Consider the following 27,335-nt stretch of genomic DNA (forward strand, 5'->3'; position numbering starts at 1 on the left):
ACTAAAATGAGTCTGGTAGGTTGATCAACAATTTACTCGGGCACTTGTTAATAAAGTCGGTTTGGGATCGATCCCCGTCAGTGGGCCCATTGGGCTATTTCTCGTTTCAGCCAGTGCTCCACAATTGGTGTAACAAAGGCCATGGTATGTACTATCCTGTCTGTAGTATGATGCATATAAAAGATCCCTTACTGCTAATTGAACAGTAGCCCAGAAAGTGGTTACAGCAGGTTTCCTCTCTCAATATCTGTGTGGTCCTTAACCATATGTCCGACGCCATATAATGATAAATAAAATGTATTGAGTGCGTCATTAAATAAAACATTTCCTTCCTTATACAACAGGGCTGTATTTTTCTTCACACCTAACATTAAATTTAAGTATATAGTATGAATCGTAGTTGCTCATCTATATCAAGCCATTGACAGAACAACATTTATTAGCACATATATGTTAATGTGTTGTTTATTCAGGTTACTATTGCTTGGGGCAACATTACTTATCACATAATTTAGTTTTCACATGTTTTGAAAGATTTAGGTGTGTACAAATAGTGCGAATGGTTCAGGTGTTTTTCATGGTGAATACTGTATGTATTATAGAAACACGTATTTCATTTTATGTAAATAATGATGTGAGGATAGCATGTAATAAAATGTTGAGATAATATTTTTCCATCTTTGTCAGTCCATTGATCCAATGCTTTGTTAAGTGTGAATACACGTATCTTTGCATAAAGTAAATTACATACAGAAAACAGGTGAAAACTGATTTTTTAATATAGAATTCTGGATTTTAGTATTAAAAAATAACTGTTACTTGAACAAGAAGTGGGATGGATATACAGAGAAACCCCTCAAAACTGAACCCTCTCTAAACTTGAATTCCCTCATAACCAGGCTTTTTTCACTGTCCTTTTTTAAATATCAGTATGAAACATAACACCTGTAAATCGGATACCCATTGAAAACTGATTTTTTTTTACTTGATCCCATGAGTGTCTGGTTTAGAGGGTCTCACTGTAGCTCATTAGTAGAGCACTTGGCTCACGTGTGATATATGGGTCATAGGATAATCATTCTCAATGAACTTGAGGTTTTTTCCTCTCAATGAACTTGGTGGGTTTTTTTTTGTTTAACCAATGCAACCACAACTGGTACATCAAAGATCGTGGTATGTACTGTCCTATCTGTGGGAAAATGCACAAAAAATCCTTTGCTGCTTATTAAGTAGGAGTGGCCTTTGTGGCAGCAGCAAGATTTCTCTCCTCTTTTTTTTTTCTTTCTCTCTTTCTTGACCAAGACATGGAAAAAACACAGTGACCCATGATTGGTATATCAAAGGCAATGTACTCTCCTGTCTAAAGTTCATATAATAGATCCCTTTCTGCTTTTAAAGTAGGATTAGCCTACTTAACAGCAGCAAGTTTCCTTTTTTTTTCTCTTGATCAAGACTTTAAAAAACAGTGCCCCACAACTGGTATATTAAAGGTTGTGGTATGTGCTGTGCTGTCTGTGGGAATGTGCATTTATAAAAGATTCCATGCTGCTAATGGAAAAATGTAGCGGGCTTCCTCTTAAGACTACAAGTTAAAATTACCAAATGTTTGATGTTCAATAGCCGATGATTAATAAATCAGTGTGCTCTAGTGGTGTCGTTAAACAAAGCAAACTCATTGTGCTGAGGTATAATTTTTTTGTTTGACAGTATCGCTTTATGTTTCAAAATCCAGCAAAGTTTGTTTAAGTGCATTTTTTTGTCCAAGATCGCTTGTATTGCTCAGACATTATAAATGTTATAAGTACATGTATCGTGTGAAATATATGTTAACCATCACAGTAAAGATAAACACCTTCTCACTTGAAAAAAGTATTAATCACTGTTGCACTTGACTCCTGAAAAAATAAACATGTCATGGTTTAAAAAAAAAAATGACAGTCAGCAATTTATAGTGGTTTGTTCTTTACAAACAGTAGGCTACATGCACTTTTGTTTGTGTTATAAAAAAAAAAATTCACCATTGTTTCATTTTCATAAACAATTGACAATGTTTCTGCTCTAAAACCTAATCAAACTGCTGATAAAAAAAATACAAGTGGCAAGCAATTGTTAATTTGATTAATATGTGACCTTGTTAACTTTTTCATTTATGTCAACATCTACACAAAAATGCACTCACATAGTTGAGGAAAAATAAAACAATGAATTAGTATCCATTAATAATAATTCTGACATACATGTTTAAAATACATGCACAGTGAAACCTCTCAAAACCTCTCAAAACCGGACCCTCTATAAACTGGAATCCCCTCAAAACCGGACATATTTCAGGGTCTCTTTTTTAAATATCTGTACAAAAGAGAACCTCTCTAAACCAGATACCTCTTAAAACCAGACTTTTTACTTGGTTCTGAGGGTGTTCGGTTTAGAGGAGTTTCACTGTATATGTGTACAGGTACACTAGGGAAAATGTTATATACCGTACTTCAAATGCTCATAATAAACTAGTGTAGTGTTACATCATATGTCATAAAAGTCAGTGTCAGTGGTATTAGTACATTTGTATATGGCTTTTGAGAATAAAGGTAAATCCATAAAGCTGTATAATGCACAGGAAATTTCCTATTTTCTGTCAAAAATGATTGATAGCTTATCTTAGGAAGTGTGCAATTTCATATCACACTCACAGAGGCAGAACTCGTGTGATATGATAGTAGGCTTATCTCAGTAGGATGTAAATCATTTTTGACAGAAAACATGAAATCATTTGTAAACGGTGATATATGAGGCACACATGTAAATAACGAACATGTATAGCAAATAACATATAAACAAATGTACATAGTAACATAAACATGTACATTAGATAACATACATAATATAACTTAAGTAATGTAAATGATGTGCATACACATGTACAGTAAATGATATACATATATTTCCACATACACATATGCACACACACGCACACACACACGCACACACAGACATACAGAGTAAATAAAATCATACATATACATGTACAATAAAAAAACATACATACTAGAATAAAGGTCCAGTAAATAATGTAATATTCATGTACAGTAGACCCTGATAACGTGCATAAATATTGTACACATGTACATAAACACAAAGATACACACATGTTGTCACATACATTTTACTTTTTTCACACATGTACTTTTATTAGTATGATATAAAGTATTCTGGTTAAAAATAAATTATTTAAATTATGGTAAATTATGTTATAATTAATTTATAATTTAAAAATTCATAGTCACTTCTTTTTTTGTGTGAATAAAGTTAACTTTCCAAAAAATATTTTCATAGTGGTTTGTTTATCACTATGTTTTGCCTATGTAGATGGAACTCAGCTTCTCTCAAAAAGGGTTTATTACTAACTAAAAGTCTTGTTTGATCTTGACAGAATTTTCTAATGTTAATATTATTAAATTATAGCAGGAAGTGTTTTTGATTTGAGAGAAAAATGATGACACATGTAGTCATTATTTAAATCAGGTGTAAATAGTTTATTCTGAAACAGGTCACTTGTACTGAAACAGGTCACTTGTACTGAAACAGGTCACTTGTACTGAACACACTTGATTCTCTGTAATCAGATATTTATTGCTTTTGCCATGTTTATTATAAGCTGTATGTTTACTCTGGTTTTCCTTAACTCTTAATGCGTTTGGTCACAGCACATTCCAAGTTCAATAATACCTTAGCCTGTGGGGGGTTTGTGTTTTTGTTTTGTTTTTCTGTTTGTTTGGTTTTTGGGTGTGTGTGTGTGTGTGTGTGTGTGTGTGTGTTATATGCCTGTCTTTGATAGGTTGTATTATGGTATGGTGTTGTCCATTTCGTCTATCCGTCCGGAGCATATCTTTCTTATCAGTTCATATATAGGATCATCAAACCTTGCACAAAGTACAACTGAGGATGGCAGTGTGTGATGTGTTGCATACCCTAACTAGGTCATTGCAACCTACTTTTCACACATTACTGCACAGTAATTAAATTTTCGTGACATTCATTACAACATAACGTCATCCCATTGGTCAAGACAAAGCAACGGGAGTTTGTTCATTTCGATGAACGTATATATTACGTCGTCAGGGAACGTCATACCTCATGATGTCATTTTACATGTATATGAGCAACTTGTCTTACTGAGTGCTATTGTTTATGGACCAGAAATAAAATAAATAGTTTCAGTGTTATTATTAGCAAACTTACTTGTATGATTCAAATTTAATTATAAGCATTGTCTGTTATTTCTTTTATGTTCATCTGGGTATGAACAAAAAAAAATCATTCGCAAACTTATGTTTGCGGATGATTTTTTTTTTTTCATACCCCAGTGAACATAAAAAAAAGTAACAGACAATCCTTGATTAAAGGAAATCCTTGTCCAGGCAATATCTTCCTTATCAAGTCATATTAGGATTATCAAACCTTGCATGCAAGTAAACTTGGGATGGTGATGTGTTGCATATCGTAACTAGGTCACCATGCAAGGAACTACTTTTGACGGGCATATCATGTACCTGACTGAAACTCTTGTTTTGTTATTTTAAAAAATAAAATTGTTTCCATTTTTGTGGCCATATTTTGATATACATGTACAACAGTAGTATAAAACAACAAAATGCCACAAACCACTATATGTTAAAATGTACTGGTGTTGTCAGTCTGACTTACAATATCCATAAATAACCCCACAAAATGATTAATATAATCTCTCTATGTTTGGGGGTGGGTGCATGATATATCTCACCGGTAGATCATTGGGGGGGGGGGGGGTGTGCATGATATATCTCGCTGGTAGATCATTTGGGGGTGGGTGCAGGATATATCTCACTGGTAGATCATTTGGGGGGGGTGCGTAATATATCTCGCTGGTAGATCATTTGGGGGGTGCATGATATATCTTGCTGGTAGATCATTTGGGGGGGGTGCATGATATATCTCACCGGTAGATCATTTGCAGGGGGGTGCATGATATATCTCGCTGGTAGATCATTTGGGGGAGGTGCATGATATATCTCACCGGTAGATCATTTGCAGGGGGGGGTGCATGATATATCTCACCGGTAGATCATTTGGGGGGGGTACATGATATAACTCACCGGTAGATCATTTGGGGGGGGGGGGTGCAGGATATATCTCACTGGAAGATCATTTGGGGGTGGGTGCAGGATATATCTCACTGGTAGATCATTTGGGGGGGTGCAGGATATATCTCGCTGTAATATCATTTGGGGGGGGTGCAGGATATATCTCGCTGGTAGATCATTTGGGGTGGGGTGCAGGATATATCTCACTGGAAGATCATTGGGAGGGGGTGCAGGATATATCTCACTGGTAGATCATTTGGGGGGGGGGGTGAGTGATATATCTCGCTGGTAGATCATTTGGAGGGGTGCATGATATATCTTGCTGGTAGATCATTTGGGGGGGTGCAGGATATATCTCACTGGAAGATCATTTGGGGGGGTGCAGGATATATCTCACTGGAAGATCATTGGGGGGTGCATGATATATCTCACCGGTAGATCATTTGGGGGGGGGGGGGGGTGCAGGATATATCTCACTGGAAGATCATTTGGGGGTGGGTGCAGAATATGTCTCACTGGTAGATCATTTGGGGGTGGTGCAGGATATATCTCGCTGGTAGATCATTTGGGGGTGGGTGCAGGATATATCTCGCTGGTAGATCATTTGGGGGTGGGTGCAGGATATATCTCGCTGGTAGATCATTTGGGTGGGGTGCATGATATATCTCACTGGTAGATCATTTACCTGAAGTACAATGGATCACAGGATCCATTGGCCTCAATAAACGTAAAGTTTTCAACCACTTGAACTAATGCATTAAAAGCCGTAGTATGTACTGTTCTGTCTGTTGGAAAGTGCATTTAAAAATGTTTTTGTATTTTTTTGGCAACAGTAGCCCATGTCAAGTCAGCAAATTTCTCTTGTGTTCATGTCTCTTTATTTCTGCCCCAGTCTTTCCCTTTCTGAGGTGTGATGTAGCCCAGTGGTAAAGTGCTCACTTAATGCATGATCATTCTGGGATCAATTCCCATTATGGGCTCATTGGGCACCAGACCGGTATATCAAAGGCTGTGGATGGTGCACATAATAGATTCTTTGCTACTAATAGAAACATTTAGTGGATTTCCTGTCTAAAACTATATATGTCAAAAGTACCAAATATTTTACATGCAGTAGCTGATGTTTAATAAATCTATGTGCTCTAGTGGTGCTGTGAAACAAAACAAACTTTAACTTTTTAACTCTCCCTTTCTATACCTCCATACCTCCCACTTCTCTCCTCCCACGCAGCCCCACTCTGTCTCTTTCTCACTCTCTCACTCACCCTGCCTCTCTCTCTCTCTCTCTCTCTCTCTCTCTCTCTCTCTCTCTCTCTCTCTCTCTCATACTCACCACACTCTCTTTCTCTCATACTCACCACTCTCTCTCTCTCTCTCTCTCTCTCTCTCTCTCTCTCTCTTTCTCTATCTTTCTCTTCTTTCTCTCTCTTCTCTCTCTCTCTCTCACTCATACTATCACTCCCACTCTCACTCTCGCTATGGAGTATGAGACAGCTCTGGAGTATGATAAATCTTAGACACGTAGTACTGTTCTAAGCAGTCATGTGAGTTGTATGATTGCATCTCCTTAACAGACCGACCCATTCAGAGTTTTAGTTCAGCCATTCTACTACAGCTAATAGATCTCATCTAATGTAAACTTATATTTCTAGCTTAATGGGATGGATATTATAAAACATTTTAAGACATGTCTGTTTCATATTTCTGCGAAAATCAACAGACCGGTACGCTCATTCTTCAATTGTAAGACTTAACACCTGAAGTGATGTATTAAATATTATATAATTACCTGCTTACAAGAGGGCGGATTCAGCGGAATGAAGCAAAATGGCTACACCCATCATATATAATACGGTAGCCTTGACATTTTTGCCATTTATTAAATTAATATACCTGGGGCCTAATTCACAAAGGTCTCTTAGGCTCTGCTAGACAACAAAGCTTCCTCTTTGTAAGTCTTTTAGCATTGCACTGCGAGAGTTTAGTGAATTAGGCCCCAGTACATTAAATATCGTGAAATATGCATAGCAGCACAAAAGCCTTATCCGAGTATCTCTTTAAACAATTAGGGGGGCTGGAACAAAGCCCTGTGGTAAAGTGCTTGCTTGATGTGTGGTCGGTTTGGGATCGATCCCCATTGGTCTATTTTTCGCTCCAGCCAGTGCACCACAACTGATATATCAAAGGCCATGGTATGTGCTATTCTTTCTGGGATGGTGCATATAAAAGATCCCTTGCTACTAAAGGAAAAAAGTAGCAGGTTTCCTTTCTAAGACTATATGTAAAAATAAACAAATGTTTGAGATCCAATAGCTGCTGATTACTAAGTCAATGTGCTCTGGTAGTTTCATTAAACAAAACAAACTTTAACTTTAAACAATTAATAATAATATCTGCTGATTAAACAATATGCTGAAGTGTCTTTAAACTTTCCTTTCAAATATTTTATACTAGGGTACATGTAAGCTTTGCTTGGTTATTTATTTTGGTGATATATGACATCCTTGACTGACATGCGTCACAACTTGTTATTGAAGTTGTTCTATTTTGGTAACTTTACTACCAAATATTTTTTATTATGCAGATAGTAGAAATATTGAATGGAAGGTTTTATGTTAACTTGTCAGTCACGTTTAAACAAACAAATGTCACTAGAACTTGTAATCGGTTAGTCTAACGTCCAAGTCGGTTTGATGGTTGTTATTAATTACCCATAGATTTTCTGTTATGGCTTTATGTTAGGAAAAGCAAGTAAAAATGTAATAACTAATGTTATCATATATGGCAATGTCAAAATGTAATAACAGCACATTTTTACCCACATCACATCCCCGAGTCTCTCTCCCAACCACAACCTCATTATACCTCAAAAATGAAAAGCAATAACGAGAAAAACAACAACCCCCCCCCCAAAAAACAAAACAAAACCCCAAACAAACAATTTTGACATCCAGCTACATGTAAAACCAAAAAGCAAAACAAAATATTACTGAGAATTTTGCTAATATATGAACACACTGGTCAGCTGCATGCAATATATGTTGACAAAGTAAAGTGTTTTGATGTCATGGCAGTCATGTTATAATAAGTAGACAATATGATTAAAAATTGGAACCCATCATATTGCTTTATATTTGCTTTATAATAGTGTAAAAGTATGTAAATATAAAGTATGCCCTCCCCCCCCCCCCCCCTTTGTCACCTTCCTACGCTCATGTAATGTTTCAGATATATAACCAGTAACTCCTTATTTTATATTGTATGTTTTAGTAATCATCTAATTGAGCGTGTACATGTACTAGTAAAATGATTGCCAATGCAAAGTGTTTTGTAGCTGCTTGGCCTCAGTAGTTATTTTAATTGAATGAACTCTTTAATTCCTAACATGGATGATGGAACATAATTTTAAGGTCGAAAGAATGTTGGGAGTATATAAAATATTGTATTTGAAAATGCAGAATTTACTTGGAAAATTGTTTTGTTTTACAGGCGTCGAGGAAAATCTCAAAATGTGGTTACCTGTTTGTGTCTCCCGACTTCGACTTTGCCAACCCCTTGGACAGAACAAGAGTAAGTTGATGTTACAATGTATTTTAAGTGCTAGAACGTGTCCAGGAATTTAAGACGAATTCTACACTAATCTTACTAGAGTGTTCACCATCATTATTACAGGGTTTTTTTTATAGCTGTTATGTGGAGGGGAAATACGCTTAGATTTAGACATTTTCATTCCAGGACTGTGAGTACTGTTGAAGTGAATTCAGTTAGTTTAGGCTTTAGGTTGTTTTGTTTTGTTGTTGTTGTTGTTTTTTTATGTCAGAAAATGTATCTATATAATTATAACATGTACATTTGAGTAAATGTCTTTGTTGTCACACCTTTATGAAATAAAAAGGTGAGATACCTGTAGGTTTAAAAGTTTGTTTTGTTTAACGACACCACTGGAGCACATTGATTTATTAATCATCGGCTATTGGATGTCAAACATTTGGTAATTCTTACTGCAGCAAGGGATCTTGTATATGCACTTTCCAACAGACAGGAAAGCACATACCACAGCCTTTGATTTGTTGTGGTGCACTGGTTGGAACGAGAAAAAACCCAGTCAGTTGAACGGATCCACTGAGGTGGTTCGATCCTGCGATGTAAGCACCTCAAGCGAGCGCTCAACCAACTGAGCTAAATCCCACCCCAGATACCTGTAGGTATTACTGTAGATCCTGAAATTAATGCGATCATAATATTAATGCGAAAAATGTGAGTTTGTGTTATTCACAATTAATAACACGACGCATTTATTTCTATGTTTTGTCCAGCAAACTATGTGTTACACACTATTAAAACAGACTGAAATTATAATACATTTATAAAATAACTGGAGCACAATGCATCATATAGGCAAGACAGACTAATTGTCTAATAGTCCAGCAAAAACCGACACCTTTCATCATACATAAATAGATTTCAGCACACTAATCCTGAGGTAGACTATTCCTTGTGTTTACTGTTCGTTGGCTGCAACTTTGTAGGCATATCTTAGGAATATACAGTTGTAATGGTACATGCATGTTAATGTTTAGCGAAATTTAAGTAATTATACATGTTAGGTAAATCATTGCTGCAAAAACCTGCTTTGAGTTGATCTCACCAAAAACACTAGGGACTAAACAGGTTAATTGACATGTTAGTGAGTTGATCTTATTGAAGACACCTGTAACTCGGATTTAACCGAAAAGTACACAGTCATGTGTTATTAGGAAAGTAATATTTCATACTCGTAGGGAGGCTACTCGCATTAATTATATGTTGCATTTTAGTCTGCCCACCGTCACTTCCATTAATTTAAGGACGCGTTAATTTCAGGATTTACAGTATTTTCGTGACAGTGCATTAAAATTTAACGTTAAAGTTTCACATTTAGTTCAGTTTCTTACAAACATATTTATGGTAGGTGATACTTATAATTCTGCAGAATTCTTGTTTTTGTTTCAGCGTTGGCAGAGGAGTTTCTTTGTTTTGTATGATGCAGAATTCTTGTTTTTGTTTCAGCGTTGGCAGAGGAGGTTCTTTGTTTTGTATGATGCAGAATTCTTGTTTTTGTTTCAGCCTTGGCAGAGGAGTTTCTTTGTTTTATATGATGCAGAATTCTTGTTTTTGTTTCAGCGTTGGCAGAGGAGTTTCTTTGTTTTGTATGATGCAGAATTCTTGTTTTTGTTTCAGCGTTGGCAGAGGAGGTTCTTTGTTTTGTATGATGCAGAATTCTTGTTTTTGTTTCAGCGTTGGCAGAGGAGGTTCTTTGTTTTGTATGATGCAGAATTCTTGTTTTTGTTTCAGCGTTGGCAGAGGAGTTTCTTTGTTTTGTATGATGCAGAATTCTTGTTTTTGTTTCAGCGTTGGCAGAGGAGGTTCTTTGTTTTATATGATGATGCCGAGTTAACATTCTCTGTGGATGAAAATGTAAGTTACTTTATTATTAAATACCAACATTTTCCCTGCAGTTAAATGGGATACAAATTGTTAACATTCCACAATTCAAATGTAACCTGCTAATATAAAACTGCTGGACCCTATAATCAAAGTTGAATAATGCTAGGTTCATACTACCTACACGACTTTGTTTTTTTTACGACTGTCCAGTTGTTAGTCTAAGTGCTCTTACAACTCTATTCTCATTGTACAGTGAAACCTGTCTAAACCGGATGACGTCGGTGACGTAATATTTATCCGGTTTAGACAGGATCCGGTGTTTAGAGGGTCGTGTTTTTATAAAACAGAGTTATTGCCCTTGACGTGCAATTTGCAACGAATTACCCGAGAATGATTTGATTGATCCAATAAACCTGTTTTGTAACATACAGTTATATAATCATTTATTTAGTTAATGATAACATTGTGCTGCAATATTTACTAATTATTAATGCATTGTTTGTTTCCACAAGTTTCTTTTGCCATGGATCTAGAACTTTCTTTCGTAAATTCTCTGATATGTTCGTAGCTAAAAACGAACATGTCCGAGAATTGCCAAATGAATCTGAATGTGGTAAAGGCATTAAGGGGTAATCATCTCGCCGTATCCCTATTTTGTTATATATATATTTGTGAACTAACTTTAAAACAAAACAAAAAATAAAACAAAACAAGTTTCAGTATAATTTAGTTTTTATCGAAACCTTGCATGATTTTCACCAAAAACATGGACCCGATCAACGTTTAAAAAACAAGTCCACAGTTTGTTGTTTTGCTTCTGATTTGCTTTTGAGGACAATCTTCATAGACATTGATTCAAGTTTCAGAATGTGTTCTAAATAGCATTCATCCTTTGCAAGAGCAAAATTTCTAAGTTTTTTAATCATAACCAGTGCATCATTGTGCGACATTTCACAACCGTTGGGTTGCAAACTTTCATCGGAACAACTTTCACTCTCGTCATCACTTGGGCTCTTATCACATTCCTCTGATTTTCTGAATTCATTCAGAAGTTCATTTTCCCAATCATCACTTGTATCCTCGATAGGCAAATGGTCGTCAAATGTCGCAATAGTGGTCAGATCGACATTCATCCGATGTTCGTTGACCAGTTGTAAAAGGAGAATGTCGTCATCATCGTTGCCGTCGTCATCATCATCATTATCAGTGGAATCCATATTTGTCGATGTTGAGGTTGGAAAGCCAGATGCCGGAAAGCCAGATGCCCGAAAGCACTTCGATATGGTTTCTGACAGTGTCTCCTTCCATGCGCTCGATATCCAATGTACCGCATCCAGTACTGTCACTTCCTTACATAACTGTGACACAGAGTCAGCAGTGTCAATTTTAACCATTAAGTTTCTTAACAGGTGTTTCCTGTATCTGGCTTTGAACGCACGGATAATGCCTTGATCTAAAGGTTGGAGCACCGACGTTGTGTTGGGTGGCAGAAACTTCAGTGTTACGTTTGAAAGCTCAATTTGGGCATGAGAAGTCGCATTATCCAGAAACATCGAGATCTTTCTGCCCTGTTTTTTCATTTGTATGTTCACATTTTTAATCCATTTTTCAAACAACTTTCCATTCATCCATGCCTTACGGTTTGATTCCCAAATCACAGGAAGCTGGTTAATGTTCACATTTTTGAAGCATCTCGGTCGCGCTGCTTTCCCGATGACGAGTGCCTTCAACTTTTCTCCAGTGGCGCTACAAGCCAACATAACAGTTAACCTTTCTTTTGAGTTTTTTATTCCCTTGGTCGACTCGCCTTTAGCAGACTGGGTCTTGTCGGGTAAAGCACGCCAGTAAAGACCGGTTTCGTCACAGTTAAATATATTTTCCGGCTCATAACTGGAAACAATGTCCGGAATTCTCTCTCTATAATCGTCAACCACGTTGCTATCTATACCGGCCCTTTCACCGCTGACCTTGAAATGTCGAATTGAAAAATGCGACTTCCAGCTTTCTAGCCACCCGTTAGATGCCTTAAAATCATGAATCGACAGATCAGATGAAAATTTCAAAGCTTTTTCTTGAATGATTGGTCCGGATATAGGGATATGCTTTGCTCGTGCATGCTGAAACCATTTCCATGTCAGTTCGTTGAGTTTGTCATATTTGCAGCTTGTTTTGAACCGCGTTTTCTTGGCACTAGAGTTACTTTCATATTCTTGAATATAATCGGTCTTCTTCTTTAAAATGTCTGATACAGTAGAAATGCCAATTCCATACTTTGCTGCCAAATCCTTTTGACTTAATTTTGGTAGCGATTGTGAATCTTTAATCAAGTCAAATTTTACCTTCAAAGATAATTCTACACGCCTGTGGTGGCCGTGACATTTTTTTTCTCCTAATTTAGTAAAGTGTAGCAAAATTCACTGTGTGTATCTCTTGTTTCTATTGCAGAAATGATAAAATTCCCTATTAGTGTTTATTCAGTGTATAAAATATTATGTCACGTGTGTACATTTTACTTGAAGTTTAGTTTTTTCTATCATTTTACTCTAACTGTGCCTGTATTTCAATGTTAAATTGCATTGACCAAATCAAAGGCGGAAACCGTAAGGCGTGAGTAGCGGGCATGTGTTTGAAGGTGAAAAGAAGTCGACAGTTTCAGACAGTACAATTGGAAACAATCAAGCATTAATTATTCTGGGCTGAGACCGCAGAAAGCGGTGACCCGTGACGTAACACCGGATGTTGGTCAGTGGAAATTCCGGTCGGCTTTGTTAGCTGGAAGTTGTGTTTTCACGCGAAGTTGACTCTTCATTCATTTACACTACGCCGGTTTGTTCAGGTTAATTTATTAAGGATTTAACATTTCTGAGCAAAAAATCAATCCGGTTTTCGGAATTGAGAGGTTCCGGTTTTATCAGGTTTTTATACATGGTTTAAATAGCAAAAAAAGTTCGGGACCATGGAACTTGGCCGGTTTTGACAGGATTCCGGTATGTTCAAGGTCCGGTTTAAACAGGTTTCACTGTATAACCCATTAGTTGTTAGTCTGAGCACACCTGTCGTAAGTCGGGAGTTGGGGACATTATAACGCAACTGTTGGGTTGGCTAACTTTCTACTGGCAGTTGGTAGTCTGAGCCTAGTGTAACTCAAAATTATAAAATCTGAACATAAAGTGGATCATGCTAGTCAAACATTTAAACAACAAACAAGTAACCACTGTATATAAACCAAATGAGAATCAGTTTTGTACATACAGTTTATGTACATGTGTTTATGTTGATAACAGATTTTGTTTAATGTTTTAACAACTATTTTCTTTCTGTTTTATTAGCCTGATACCATTCCACAAGGAGTTATTGACATGAACAAATGTACAGATGTTTTGGATGCAGAAAAATCTACTTCACACTCGAATTCACTAGCCATCGTGACATCTGAAAAAACATACTACATTAAGGGAAACTCAAAAGAGGAGATACAGTGGTGAGTTGTCTTCCCTGAACTGATAGTTCTGAGTGAGTCAGTCAAACAGATTGCATAGGTTATACTGGTTAATTGTTTCGCCACTGCTTAAAGGTGCTGTGTAGTTACAGTTGCCATATATCGTTATTTTTTACATTGATAACTACAAATTAATCAATTCCATGCATAATCTTTGCATACAGAGCCATACCTTAATCAAAATCCTAAGGGGGCACTACTTTTTATGAACAAATGAAACACTATACAAATTAAACCCTGAGATGTGTATGCTATTTTTTGGAGTAAAAAAAAGTGAGATTCTCAGGGGGGCAACTGCCTTCCCTACCCACCAGAGGGTATGGCCCTGGGATATATTATATTAATATTGTAATGCACTCATACACCATTTAAACAGTCATATTCAGTATGACTAGATTCCTGTTTTATGACGACGTAACAAATGTTATAAAATCAGCAAATCCACAAAACCTGGCAAGTTGTCTCTTTAGGACCCAACAGATACAGATGAGATGCATGAAGACTGAAAATTTGTTGCAACATCTTCCTAGCATAATGTAATGGAGTGTAATAAGACATTTCCACCACTAAATCTGTAATACATACATTTTCCTTTCCTTAACTGATTTTTGTCTCACCTTGACAAGCTGAGAATACTTAGACAATGGTCCAGGCACTAGTTGGATGTTGGGGCCTGGTTTTCCTATTTTTATTACTCTTTTGGGTTGAACAAAGTTAAATATTATTACATGTGGATAAATTGCTTTTCTCTCCTTTTTTTTAGGTGGCATGACATACTTATAGAATTTCCACTCAAATTGAAATCGGTAAAACCAAGAAAGAAATCTCTTTTCAACAACAAGGAGAATGTACAGGTATATTTTGGTAAAAAAAACTAAAAACCCCAAAACATACATGTATGCATGTTTGATTTCGATTTGGCTATTATCTTTACTAAAAACTTTAAAGGAAACATAGTTTCTATGGACACATTTTTTTAAAAACACACAATAAGCATTTAGATTTGACTTGTTAATTTTAGCTTAATATAGGCAGTATTTCAAAAACAAGAAGCCAGAAGTAAATTTCACGAAAAACTTTAATACATCAAACCCCTGTTGCAGTTTAGATATGTATGCACAGAATAAATTAGAATAATATATGACACAAATTGGTGTATAAATTATAGTGTAAACTGCAGAATTTGGTGGATAAATATAGTGTAAACTGCAAAATTCCATTGCTCATAACATTTGTACAATAATATTTGTTATATTAATATGTACAAATGATAAAAATGCAAATTTTGTCTTTGGTTTGTGTTAAAGCTTTGGTTATGCATATTTGTATAAAACATGTTATGACAAATAACCAAACTTTAACACAACTATAATGAAAACATTTTATTAATACTTTAAAAGAACCCTCTAACAACTTTTGATCAGCATGTGCTTTATATATATTTTCTCATGCATTTTATGTCTTTCAATTAATTTGTTAATGTTCTGCTGATAAATTAGCCCTTTGACTTTTACCGTCCATTTAATAAAAGAAATAGACTGTGAAGATTGTTCTTTCGAGTTTGATTCTCATTAATAAAAAAAGGTTTGTCAATTTTATTACCATGTGGAATACATATTTAATTTGTCCAGTATTGTAGAGAGTGAAATGTTTTGTTTTCATGTGCTATATTTTGATTCTATAAATGGTTTGTTTTTTAAGAAACCTGCACTGAAATTTAACAAAACAAAGTCGCTTAACAAATTCTGATACTATGAGATTCCTGATATATAAATATATATATAGGAATATCTATCTCGATAAAATCACATTTTACCGTGTATGGATTTTAACTTTTGTGGGGCTAATTTAGCGCTTTTAACTTTTGGCTTGTTCAGTTTGTGTCTTTTTAACAGTATATCTGTAAGAATGAAAGAGTAGGTTACGTATTAATTGTATGCAGTGCTGTACAAGATGTGGTTATTCTTTTAACGTTTGGCTTGTTCAGTTTGTGTCTTTTTAACAGTATATTCGTAAGAGTTAAAGACTAGGTTACATGTGTTGTATGCAGTGCTACACAAGATGTGGTTATTCTTTCAATAGCCAGATGCTTTGAAGGGGCAGACGATTGATGAACAACTTTCTCATGGAAAGATTGAACTGGAAAAACTTCGATCAAGAACAGACATCCCCAGCTTCTCTACTTTCCGGGGCGTACGCAGTCTGAAGCACAAGTATGACAAAAACTACCAAGATGGGTTACGCAAAAGCAGCAGTTTGCACGACCTGTCGTCTGAAGACAAGGAATTGGCGGGTAATTTCGCCTCGTCCCGCTTCCTCAGCTGCTCGGGTGATAGACTGGACTACGTTAGTGCCAGAGACAAGATGTACCCACTTGCAAACAGAAGCAAAACACTGTCCGATTCCAAATACTCAAATCCATTTTATACCGTCCCACCAATTCCGCCTTCTACAGCCGCGTCCACACCCAAGACTTACAACACTGCAACGTGTTCACTATTTGAAGCGCATCCTTCATCATCATCATCGGCATCGTCAACACCACGGCGAGGATCACTAGATGACCGCCATGGCAAACTGTCGCCGTCTGAGCGGTCGCGGCGACACCGCGAGAGATCAACGAGTCTGAAGGATTTTGGCGGCCACCTCTCCTTGCCACCAGCCATCGTAAGAAGCGACAACATCGCTGCAGATCTGCTTTTGTTGCCCGACGACAGCACACACAGTGAGACGCTGAGTGCGGACGAGACAGAGAGCAATGAAACTGATGAACTGAAAGTAAGTTAGTTTCTGTCCATCAGATGTTATAGCAGTTAGAGACTTGGTGCTGTTAGTTGACAGGTTATGTTAATGGTAACCAGGTTAGATTTGGTTTCTGAGATTCATAATTGTAGTTGTAATAAAGTAAGTTCTTAATCGCTATGTGGGGACCGGTCTAGGTTCAATCTCCATTGTAGCCCAGTGATAAACTGCTCGCCTTATGTGGGGACCGGCCTAGGTTCAATCTCCATTGTAGCCCAGTGATAAACGGCTCACCCTATGTGGGGACCGGTCTAGGTTCAATCTCCATCGTAGCTCAGTGATAAACCGCTCGCCTTATGTGAGGACCAGTCTAGGTTCAATCTCCATTGTAGCTCAGTGATAAACCGCTCGCCTTATGTGGGGACCAGTCTAGGTTCAATCTCCATTGTAGCCCAGTGGTAAACTGCTCACCCTATGTGGGGACCGGTCCAGGTTCAATCTCCATTGTAGCCCAATGATAAACTGCTCGCCATATGTGGGGACCGGTCTAGGTTCAATCTCCATCATAGCTCAGTGATAAACCGCTCGCCTTATGTGGGGACCAGTCTAGGTTCAATCTCCATCGTAGCTCAGTGATAAACTGCTTGCCCTATGTGGGGACCGGTCTATGTTCAATCTCCATTGTAGCCCAGTGATAAACTGCTCACCCTATGTGGGGACCGGTCTAGGTTCAGTCTCCATCAGCGGGCCCATTGGTCTATTTCTTGTTCCAGCCAGTGCACCACGACTGGTATGTGGTAAACATTGTGGTATGTGCTACCCTGTCTGTGGGATAGTGAATATAAAAAATCTCTTGCTAATGAAAAAATGTAATAGGTTTCCTCTAAAGATTACGAGTCGAAATTACCAAATGTTTGACATCTAATAGCCAATAACTAATAAATCAATGTGCTATAGTGGCGTCGTTAAACAAAACAAACATTGATAGACTTACAAACCTGTCCTTATTAAAAGACAAAAAACTCCAGAAATTTTACAGACTTCAGGATTTTAGTGTCACCCCTAAACTGTTTCGGGAAGTTGTTCATTGATAGAAAGCTCATAATAATCCTTTTAAAGACCATGCAAAGTTTGTGGATTAGTATGTCCGATGTTTCTTCATGCCACTTAATACAATAAAGTATGATGTTGTGATACCACTGTCCATGTGTGCCTGTGTAATTCAGCTCATAAGATTCCAATCCATTTCATTTAGACAACGTCAATAAGAGACAATCATGTGCAGATGATATATGGGTTTGCTTTTCAGATCAATAGGTCCTATAAATATTTAATTCATTAAAACTCAAAACATCCACGAGTGGTCTGTGTTGCAGGGGAGATGTAATGAAAACAGCTACAACCTTGAGATGTATTATTCAACATAGGGATCGTGTTCCACTTTGTATTGCTATGTTGATTAAAACAACTGTAGTGTAAAATAGTCAGGGCATTGATAATGTACACATTGATGATATTACTTCACTGGTAAACGTAGCCCAGTGGTAAAGCGCTTGCTCGATGCGTGGTCGGTCTAGGATCGATCCCCGTCGGTGGGCCCACTGGCTATTTCTCGTTCCAGTCAGTGCACCATGACTGGCATATCAAAGGCCGTGGTATGTACTACCCTGTCTGTGGAATGGTGCATATAAAAGATCCCCTGCTGCTAATCGAAAAGAGCAGCCCATGAAATGGCGACAGCGGGTTTCCTCCCTCAATATCTGTGTGGTCCTTAACCATATAACCGTAAATAAAATGTATTGAGTGCGTTGTTAAATAAAACATTTCCTTCCTTCCATTGGTAAATTATATACAGGTTCTGAATAATATATCCCGTTTTTCCCATGAGGCAAGATAACCATGTCAAATTTGAATTCAAAGACTTATTGTATTTATAATAAACAATATTTACAATAAACTATCATGAGCTGATAGATGTAGAAACTTGACCTTTAAGTCAGAAATATTAAAACCTGTGATACATTTTTCTCCAGCTGTTTATTACTACATGTATTAACGTTTCCAAAATAGAACCAATATAATTACTGTTTTGATTCATGTCCAACAATCAACTCATCAGAATCATCACTGATTATTTTCTTTCATTCTGATGACGTTTTACTATGTCCATAATTTTCATCTGGTCTAACTGATATGGTGCAATGTATGACAGTGCTAGGACAAGTACAAACTATATAATTATGGACACGTTCTACTATGTCCACAATTTTCATCTGGGCTAACTAATTATGGTGCAATGTACGACAGTGCTATATAAACATTACAGCATCTAATTTGACAAATATATTACATTAAAAAAAACTAATATGCTATTAAAATTTATCTTAGTATCCATGTTGGAGATAAAATTTGTAATCAGATTTCATTTTGCTATATATCCACACAAAATGAAACTTGGTAATGAGTCATTAAACTTGCTGATTCATGTTTTAGGTGTTTGACAAATGTATTATAAAATATTTTCCCTGTTTTCTATGTCAGTAGCGTGAATTCTGCCTTTTAGTAATGGATATTATACCTACACATAGGAATCATCAGAATGTTTTTTTCGTATTACTAGCAAATGGTGAAATAAACATGGCATTGTAACAAAGTTAGGGGGGGGGGACTTATCCCAGTGGTACAGCGCTCTCTTGATGCGTGATTGGTGTGGGATCGATCCCTGTCGGTGGGCCCATTGGGCTATTTCTCGCTTCAGCCAGTGTATCAAAGGCCGTGGTATGTACTATCCCGTCTGTGGGATGGTGCATATAAAAGATCCCTTGCTGCTAATCAAAAAGAGTAGCCCATGAAGTGGCAACAGCAGGTTTCTCTCTCAATATCTGTGTGGTTCTTAACCATATATCTGATGCCAATATAACCGTAAATAAAATGTGTTGAGTGCGTCCTTAAATAAAACATTTCTGTTGTAACAAAGTTAGAGGCTATAACTGCTCAGTATTACTGTATAATTATCCAATTTACTGTTAGTGATAAGCTTTATTCCCGACCATAAAACAAGAGTAGATGTGTAACTGTCAAAATGCTTATTATATTAGCAGTATAATTATCCAATTTACTGTTAGTGATAAGCTTTATTCCCGACCATAAAACAAAGAGTAGATGTGTAACTGTCAAAATGCTTATTAGATAGCAGTATAATTTTAGTTACCATGTGTACAGATATATCATTCATTTGATGATTAATGAAAGTGTATATGTTTCTTGTTTATTTAGATCCAGATTAGAATTCATCATATATTTAAACAAATGTTTTCATTTTGCATGTGTAATTTGTCATTGAAAATGTGAACACATTATTTTTCAAGGGTTATTAATTTCTGAATTATTGCATTCCCTTTATTTTGATCTGATTGTTTTCACTGATTTGCTTTAGTTTGATATGTTGTCTTGCTTTGCCTGATTGTCTTCACAGAGCTCATTAATAATTTACCCTTTGTTTTGTTTGCAACCAGCATTTTTTTTTTTTTTTGTGGCAGCTAATTTGTCCATAATATCTAATATGTGGCATGCCATTGGTCTTAATAACAAGTCCATTGTCTAATGTACATGTATATTAAGAGTAAATAAAAGTAGGGAAATAGAAATTTATTTAGAAAATGATATTAGCATAACATGTTTTTAAACTGCACTAGAGCTATATATAAGTTTTCTAACTCATGAAAAGATGGATACATGTTTGAAATAATAAAAAATTTAGATTAGTAAGAACAAAACCTGATTTATTTTTGGGGGTTTATCTAGGTCATATGTTGTCATGTGTATTTTAATTATGTAGATGTTTTCTTCGCATACCATTACACAACATAGCCTAGCGATGCTGTCAGGCATAAAATGTTAATTAGTCTTGCCCACACACATTATTTTCCTTTACTCATGCTTAGTAATTAATTGACTTACAGTTAGTCAGGTTGTGTGTGTGTGTGTGTGTGTCATAAAGTACCGCACTAGTGTAACCTAACATCTGTGTACTGGTGCACAAAAAAACAAGAAAGGAAAATTGAAACATTTTCGATACGTTTGAATGTGTGAATAAAACATTTCAGTTTATATAAGAAATTTGTAGTAAAATAAAAATGAATAGTCTTAATTAGACAAAGAGGCAGGAATCACCTTTAACGTTAATGAGAGGATGGTACTGACTGCAAGCCAGCCACAGAGAGTACGTGGCATCACAGTTTCATCACACAGATGTATGTTATTTGTTTTAGATGGCAAGGAGTTCAGAATTTAGTGCGGCAAATCGAAGTCATTCGATATGTAGTACTCCAGTTCCAGACCCTAAAGGGACGAAATTTGAGGCAAGTATTCCTGTTAAGACAAAGTACGCTGGTATGTAGATCCCTGCAGTACTCTGTACGTTGGGGGTGTTTACACTCTATATTTATATATATATATATATATATATATATATATATATATATATATATATATATATATATATATATATATATATATATACATCCGGTGTGTATGGCAATAAATGCATGGAGACAATTTCCCTGTGCTGAAAATACGATTAAAATTATCATTAAAATAATTCTGTATAATATCAGGTAGCATTTTTGAATTTAATGTTTGTTTGCTAAACAGTAATTTGTTGTTTGAGTATATTTAACTCATGTGAACAGGTTTGTGACATGTTACTTCCACATGTATGTGAAATCACAAGTCATATCTTGCTACTAACAGAATAGTAATTTGGTTTTAATTTATCCAGTCATCATAATCAATACAATGAGCAGTTGCAGGATAAATTCAGTGTCAGTATGATTACAGTTGTGCAACTTGTGACAGCACCAACTTATAATTAAATTAATCTTTATCTAGTATTTTTTATCAAGAATACTACAACTGTTCAAGATAGGAAACATATTTAATAATAATGTTTTATGCATTCTGTAGCATTAACGGACAATGGAAATCACTTTGCATGTACATATTATATATATGTACTTCTTTTTTTTTCATTTTTTTTTCATTTGCACTATTTTCCTTTGTTGCTTTCTTATTATTTGCTTGCCTGCTTCTGTTTTGTTTCCCACATAAACTATTTGTTTTATTTATATCATGTAAGGCTGATCACTGTATCTATATTGTCTTACTGTATTGTATCTTATTAAGTTGTCTAGTAAATTACCATGCGTGATCAACATTTAACAGTATAACCAAGCCATGTACTTGTATAATGTATATGTGTACAGATCTATCTGTATGTCTATATTGTTAACCTTCGTAAGCCTGGGCCCTGTTCCACATAGCTAAGGGCTAAGATCGCTTCGTGGAATGGGGCCCTGGTCTGTACTAGTAGACCTAGTAATATATATGCATGACTAGTAGACCTAGTAATATATATGTATGACTAGTAGACCTAGTAATATATATGTATGACTAGTAGACCTAGTAATATATATGTATGATTAGTAGACCTAGTAATACATATGTATGACTAGTAGACCTAGTAATATATATGTACGTTGTAATTATGTTTAGTAGTACAAGCCATTTTGGAAGTGAATGATTTAGTTATCTTTGCAAGTAATGGAGCAAATTCATGATGCAGTAATATAGTACAGTAAACTATTAATACAACCATTTGTTGTTAATATTTATAATCAGACTGGATATTAAATATGTACATATTAAAGATAGAGATAATGAAAGAGTTAGTGGTGAGAATGCTAAACCTTGAGACAGTCATTCCGACCCTGTTATGTGCATGGTTTCTTCTTCCAGTCGATTGTAGATACATGTAGTGCTATTACAAAAACAAACATCTTTGAACTGTCTGGAGATGATAGTTACCACTAAGGATGTCACAGAAAATGGACTTTCATTAAGACAACTGTTCTAATTCTGGTTCTTTTGTACTGTAGAGAGAATAGCTTGCTTGCCTGTTAGGGTAGGTGGATGTCCATTTAACTACTACAAGTATGTCCTAGTCTGTTATGTGTACAGGTCTTGAAACGTGGTGATTCTACTACAAGTATGTGCTAGTCTGTTATGTGTACAGGCCTTGAAACGTGGTGATTCTACTACAAGTATGTGCTAGTCTGTTATGTGTACAGGCCTTGAAACGTGGTGATTCTACTACAAGTATGTGCTAGTCTGTTATGTGTACAGGCCTTGAAACGTGGTGATTCTACTACAAGTATGTGCTAGTCTGTTATGTGTACAGGCCTTGAAACATGTGGTGATTCTACTATAAGTATGTGCTAGTCTGTTATGTGTACAGGCCTTGAAACGTGGTGATTCTACTACAAGTATGTGCTAGTCTGTTAAGTGTACAGGCCTTGAAACGTGATTCTACTACAAGTATGTGCTAGTCTGTTATGTGTACAGGCCTTGAAACATGGTGATTCTACTTCAAGTATATGCTAGTCTGTTATGAGTACACGCCTTGAAACATGGTAATTCTACTACAAGTATGTCCTAGTCTGTTATGTGTACAGGCCTTGAAACATGGTGATTCTACTACAAGTATGTGCTAGTCTGTTATGTGTACAGGCCTTGAAACATGTGGTGATTCTACTACAAGTATGTCCTAGTCTGTTATGTGTACAGGCCTTGAAACATGTGGTGATTCTACTACAAGTATGTGCTAGTCTGTTATGTGTACACACCTTGAAACGTGGTAATTCTACTACAAGTATGTCCTAGTCTGTTATGTGTACAGGCCTTGAAACATGGTGATTCTACTACAAGTATATGCTAGTCTGTTATGTGTACAGGCCTTGAAACGTGGTGATTCTACTACAAGTATGTGCTAGTCTGTTATGTGTACAGGCCTTGAAACATGTGGTGATTCTACTACAAGTATGTCCAAGTCTGTTATGTGTACAGGCCTTGAAACATGTGGTGATTCTACTACAAGTATGTGCTAGTCTGTTATGTGTACATGCCTTGAAACATGGTGATTCTACTTCAAGTATGTGGTAGTCTGTTATGTGTACACGCCTTGAAACGTGGTAATTCTACTACAAGTATGTGCTAGTCTGTTATGTATACAGGCCTTGAAACATGTGGTGATTTTACTACAAGTATGTGCTAGTCTGTTATGTGTACAGGCCTTGAAACATGTGGTGATTCTACTACAAGTATGTGCTAGTCTGTTATGTGTACAGGCCTTGAAACATGTGGTGATTCTACTACAAGTATGTCCTAGTCTGTTATGTGTACAGGCCTTGAAACGTGGTGATTCTACTTCAAGTATGTCCAAGTCTGTTATGTGTACAGGCCTTGAAACGTGGTGATTCTACTACAAGTATATGCTAGTCTGTTATGTGTACAGGCCTTGAAACGTGGTGATTCTACTACAAGTATGTGCTAGTCTGTTATGTGTACAGGCCTTGAAACATGTGATTCTACTACAAGTATGTGCTAGTCTGTTATGTGTACAGGCCTTGAAACGTGGTGATTCTACTACAAGTATGTGCTAGTCTGTTATGTGTACAGGCCTTGAAACGTGGTGACTCTACTACAAGTATGTGCTAGTCTGTTATGTGTACAGGCCTTGAAACGTGGTGATTCTACTACAAGTACATGTGTATGTGCTAGTCTGTTATGTGTACAGGCCTTGAAACATGTGGTGATTCTACTACAAGTATGTGCTAGTCTGTTATGTGTACAGGCCTTGAAACATGTGGTGATTTTACTACAAGTATGTCCTAGTCTGTTATGTGTACAGGCCTTGAAACGTGGTGATTCTACTTCAAGTATGTTCAAGTCTGTTATGTGTACAGGCCTTGAAACATGTGGTGATTCTACTATAAGCATGTCCTAGTCTGTTATGTGTACAGGCATTGAAACATGTGGTGATTCTACTACAAGTATGTCCTAGTCTGTTATGTGTACAGGCATTGAAACATGTGGTGATCGAAACTGGTTGATTAAATCATTATTTCACCACTTTTAATTTGATTTGAGAAAAAAAGAAATTGAGAAATTAAAATTCATGTATTAAATGACTTTTTTTATTCAGCAGGATTTTTTGAAATGTTGATTTTGTTATTATAAGTATGAAGAATAACCAAAATCAGAAATATTTTTCAAATTGTTTTTAATAAGTAATTAATCTAATGCCTAGTTAATAATGTTTTCGAACAGGATCTCGTTTATATGAAGAAAGGCTGGTTAATTAAGCAAGGAACATCAGACAAGGTAAGCTATGTTTGCAAATTAAGATAAATCATAATCCTGGTCAGTGGTCTCTCCAGTATTCAGGAAAGGGATGGAGGGAATCGGTAGAGCTTGTTCCACTTATAGGATGGGATGGTACCTAAGATTTGCAGGGTACAAGTACCTCGAAAATGTCTTGTAAACGATGATGAACCTGATTACTCTGGTAGTTCAAGACGATGGCATGACTTATGATTTTTAATGGTGGCCTAAATAAATGGATGGCGGATATTACTATCACTGCCAATGGATGGGGGGCATATTGGAAATTAGTCTTAAGAGATGGCGGGACAGCCTTTGGTTATGACATGTAAGCGAGACCCCTGCTGGTTGCTTATTCACTATACAATGATACAAACACTTTCTTTAAGGCCATAAAATCTGCTGCTATAATTGTAGATATTTTGTATTTCTCATTCTTTACTCCAAAAATAATTATAATAAACAAAGGTTAAAAAAACTATTGACATGTTCATACTTTAATATTTTGGTTAGCTTATGATTACAATTTTTCAAAGACAGATTAACTATGTTTTGTGATAGTTAACTTGATTTCCTCTGTTTATTTTGAATGTTTTTACACAGGAGGCCAGAAAACATTGGTTTGTACTGGCAGGAAATTCTCTCCGGTACTATAAAGATGCAAAGGCAGAAGATGCCAATGATCTTGATGGAAGGATTGATTTGTCGACTTGCTATGAAGTTTCTGAATTAAACATTCATCGCAATTATGGCTTCAAGATCAAGGTCATTATATATTTGCTGTAATTCACAATATAATCATTAAATGTATGTAGTAGGAGTAGTAGTGTTGTGGATGATGATATAAGTTATTTTCATGCTTATGTCCAGTGTTCTGTCCTGGCACCTGTATCACAAAACAGGTTTGAGTTAGTATGATAGATTTGTCAGACTTACAGTTAACAAAACATTTTTTTTTTTTTTTTACAGAAGTTACACAAAGCAATTACAAGTTAATTGGTAATAGTTTTCTAATTGTTGTAAACCTCTGTGCTAAAAAAGGTAAACAAGGCCATGATTATTGACAATTTTGACTTGCCTCTAAATTTTGTTCGATAACACCTCTAGAGTACATAAATTAATTAATCATCAACTATTGGTTGTCAAACACTTGGTAATTCTGAAATGTAGTCTTCAGAGAAACCTCACTACATTTTTCCATTATCAGCACCAAAGATCTTTTATATGCACTGTCCCCACAGGAAGGACAGCACATACTATGTTCTTTAAAAATTATCAGATGTTGGACATCTACTGTAATAGTTGATTATTGATAAATCAATGTGCTCTAGTGGTGTTGTAAAAAAAACAACACTTTAACTTTGATACCTACTGACCTAGCTTCTGTGCTATCAATGTCCAGGGCTTCTAGATTATGGTAGCCCCACTCTCATGGCTAGTGATATTCTATGTTGGGCTAGTAAATAACTACTATTGCTATGCCAGATGGCTAGTGAAATGTGTTTGTTAAATGTTGCAGTTAAGTCTTATTTTGTAAATATGAATATCCTTCCCTCACCCCTACACCCCAATGTTAGTGTGTTTAAGATCTATCTCCCTCTTTAGGTGACATATCCGATTATTACTATTAATTAGTAAAATTATATTAACTTAAAGTAAATTTGGGCTAGTGAATTTCTAATCGTGGCTAGTAAATTTTTGAAATCACTGATCCCATAGCTAGTGGATTTTATAAAAATTCTAGAAGCCCTGAGGTCAGAATTTCGGCAGTTTATAGTTTGAGAAGATAGGGAGTTAACATCAACACACAGGCACCAGAGTCTAAAAATAACAATAGAACAGCTCTGTAACCATTTCAGAAGTTCCATCAATCACTTTAATAGTCATCTTTGATGTTCTGTTGGCCATTGTAAGAATGGACTGTAATTCAGTAACCAAGCCATCATACTTGTCAAATGTTTAATTATGCATGGGCGACCTTTGGATTGAAGCATAATACTATTTGGTAAAGAGCTTGGCCTAGATGTGGTCAATAAATTTTCTCTTTGAGCTTGCATTTAAGGAAAATAAAAGCTAAAATAAGTTTTAATTTTAATGAGCTTTTGGGGCTCAGTTTTCTATCTGATTGTCTCGCTTGTCTGAAGTGTCAGATCTGAGTGATTGTCGTTCCTAGTGTTGATGCAACCGACACAAACTTGATCACAGTCGAGATTAATATATTTTTTTTACAGTGCTTTAACTGGAGTTTAATATTATTTTGCAAGTTGTTTAATATTAGGCTAGATTTTTTGCTTCTTTTTCTTAGATAGTTATTGGATGTACCATATGTA

The 27,335-nt window shown here is 36.1% G+C and overlaps 1 protein-coding gene across 2 annotated transcripts in view; it reads left to right on the plus strand.

Moving 5' to 3' along the window:
- The window catches only part of LOC121379996 (golgin subfamily A member 4-like), a 104,420-nt gene that overhangs the window by 31,549 nt on the left and 45,536 nt on the right, over positions 1–27,335 (plus strand). For both annotated transcript variants that reach the window (XM_041508703.1, XM_041508704.1), the window contains exons 2-9: positions 8,607–8,687; positions 10,509–10,574; positions 13,874–14,025; positions 14,807–14,897; positions 16,126–16,821; positions 21,057–21,146; positions 24,952–25,005; positions 25,609–25,770. In XM_041508703.1, coding sequence (XP_041364637.1) covers positions 8,607–8,687; positions 10,509–10,574; positions 13,874–14,025; positions 14,807–14,897; positions 16,126–16,821; positions 21,057–21,146; positions 24,952–25,005; positions 25,609–25,770 — 1,392 coding nt within the window. The remainder of the gene's footprint in view (positions 1–8,606; positions 8,688–10,508; positions 10,575–13,873; positions 14,026–14,806; positions 14,898–16,125; positions 16,822–21,056; positions 21,147–24,951; positions 25,006–25,608; positions 25,771–27,335) is intronic.

The sequence above is a fragment of the Gigantopelta aegis genome, chromosome 8, assembly GCF_016097555.1.
Source record: "Gigantopelta aegis isolate Gae_Host chromosome 8, Gae_host_genome, whole genome shotgun sequence".
NCBI classification, from domain to species: domain Eukaryota; kingdom Metazoa; phylum Mollusca; class Gastropoda; order Neomphalida; family Peltospiridae; genus Gigantopelta; species Gigantopelta aegis.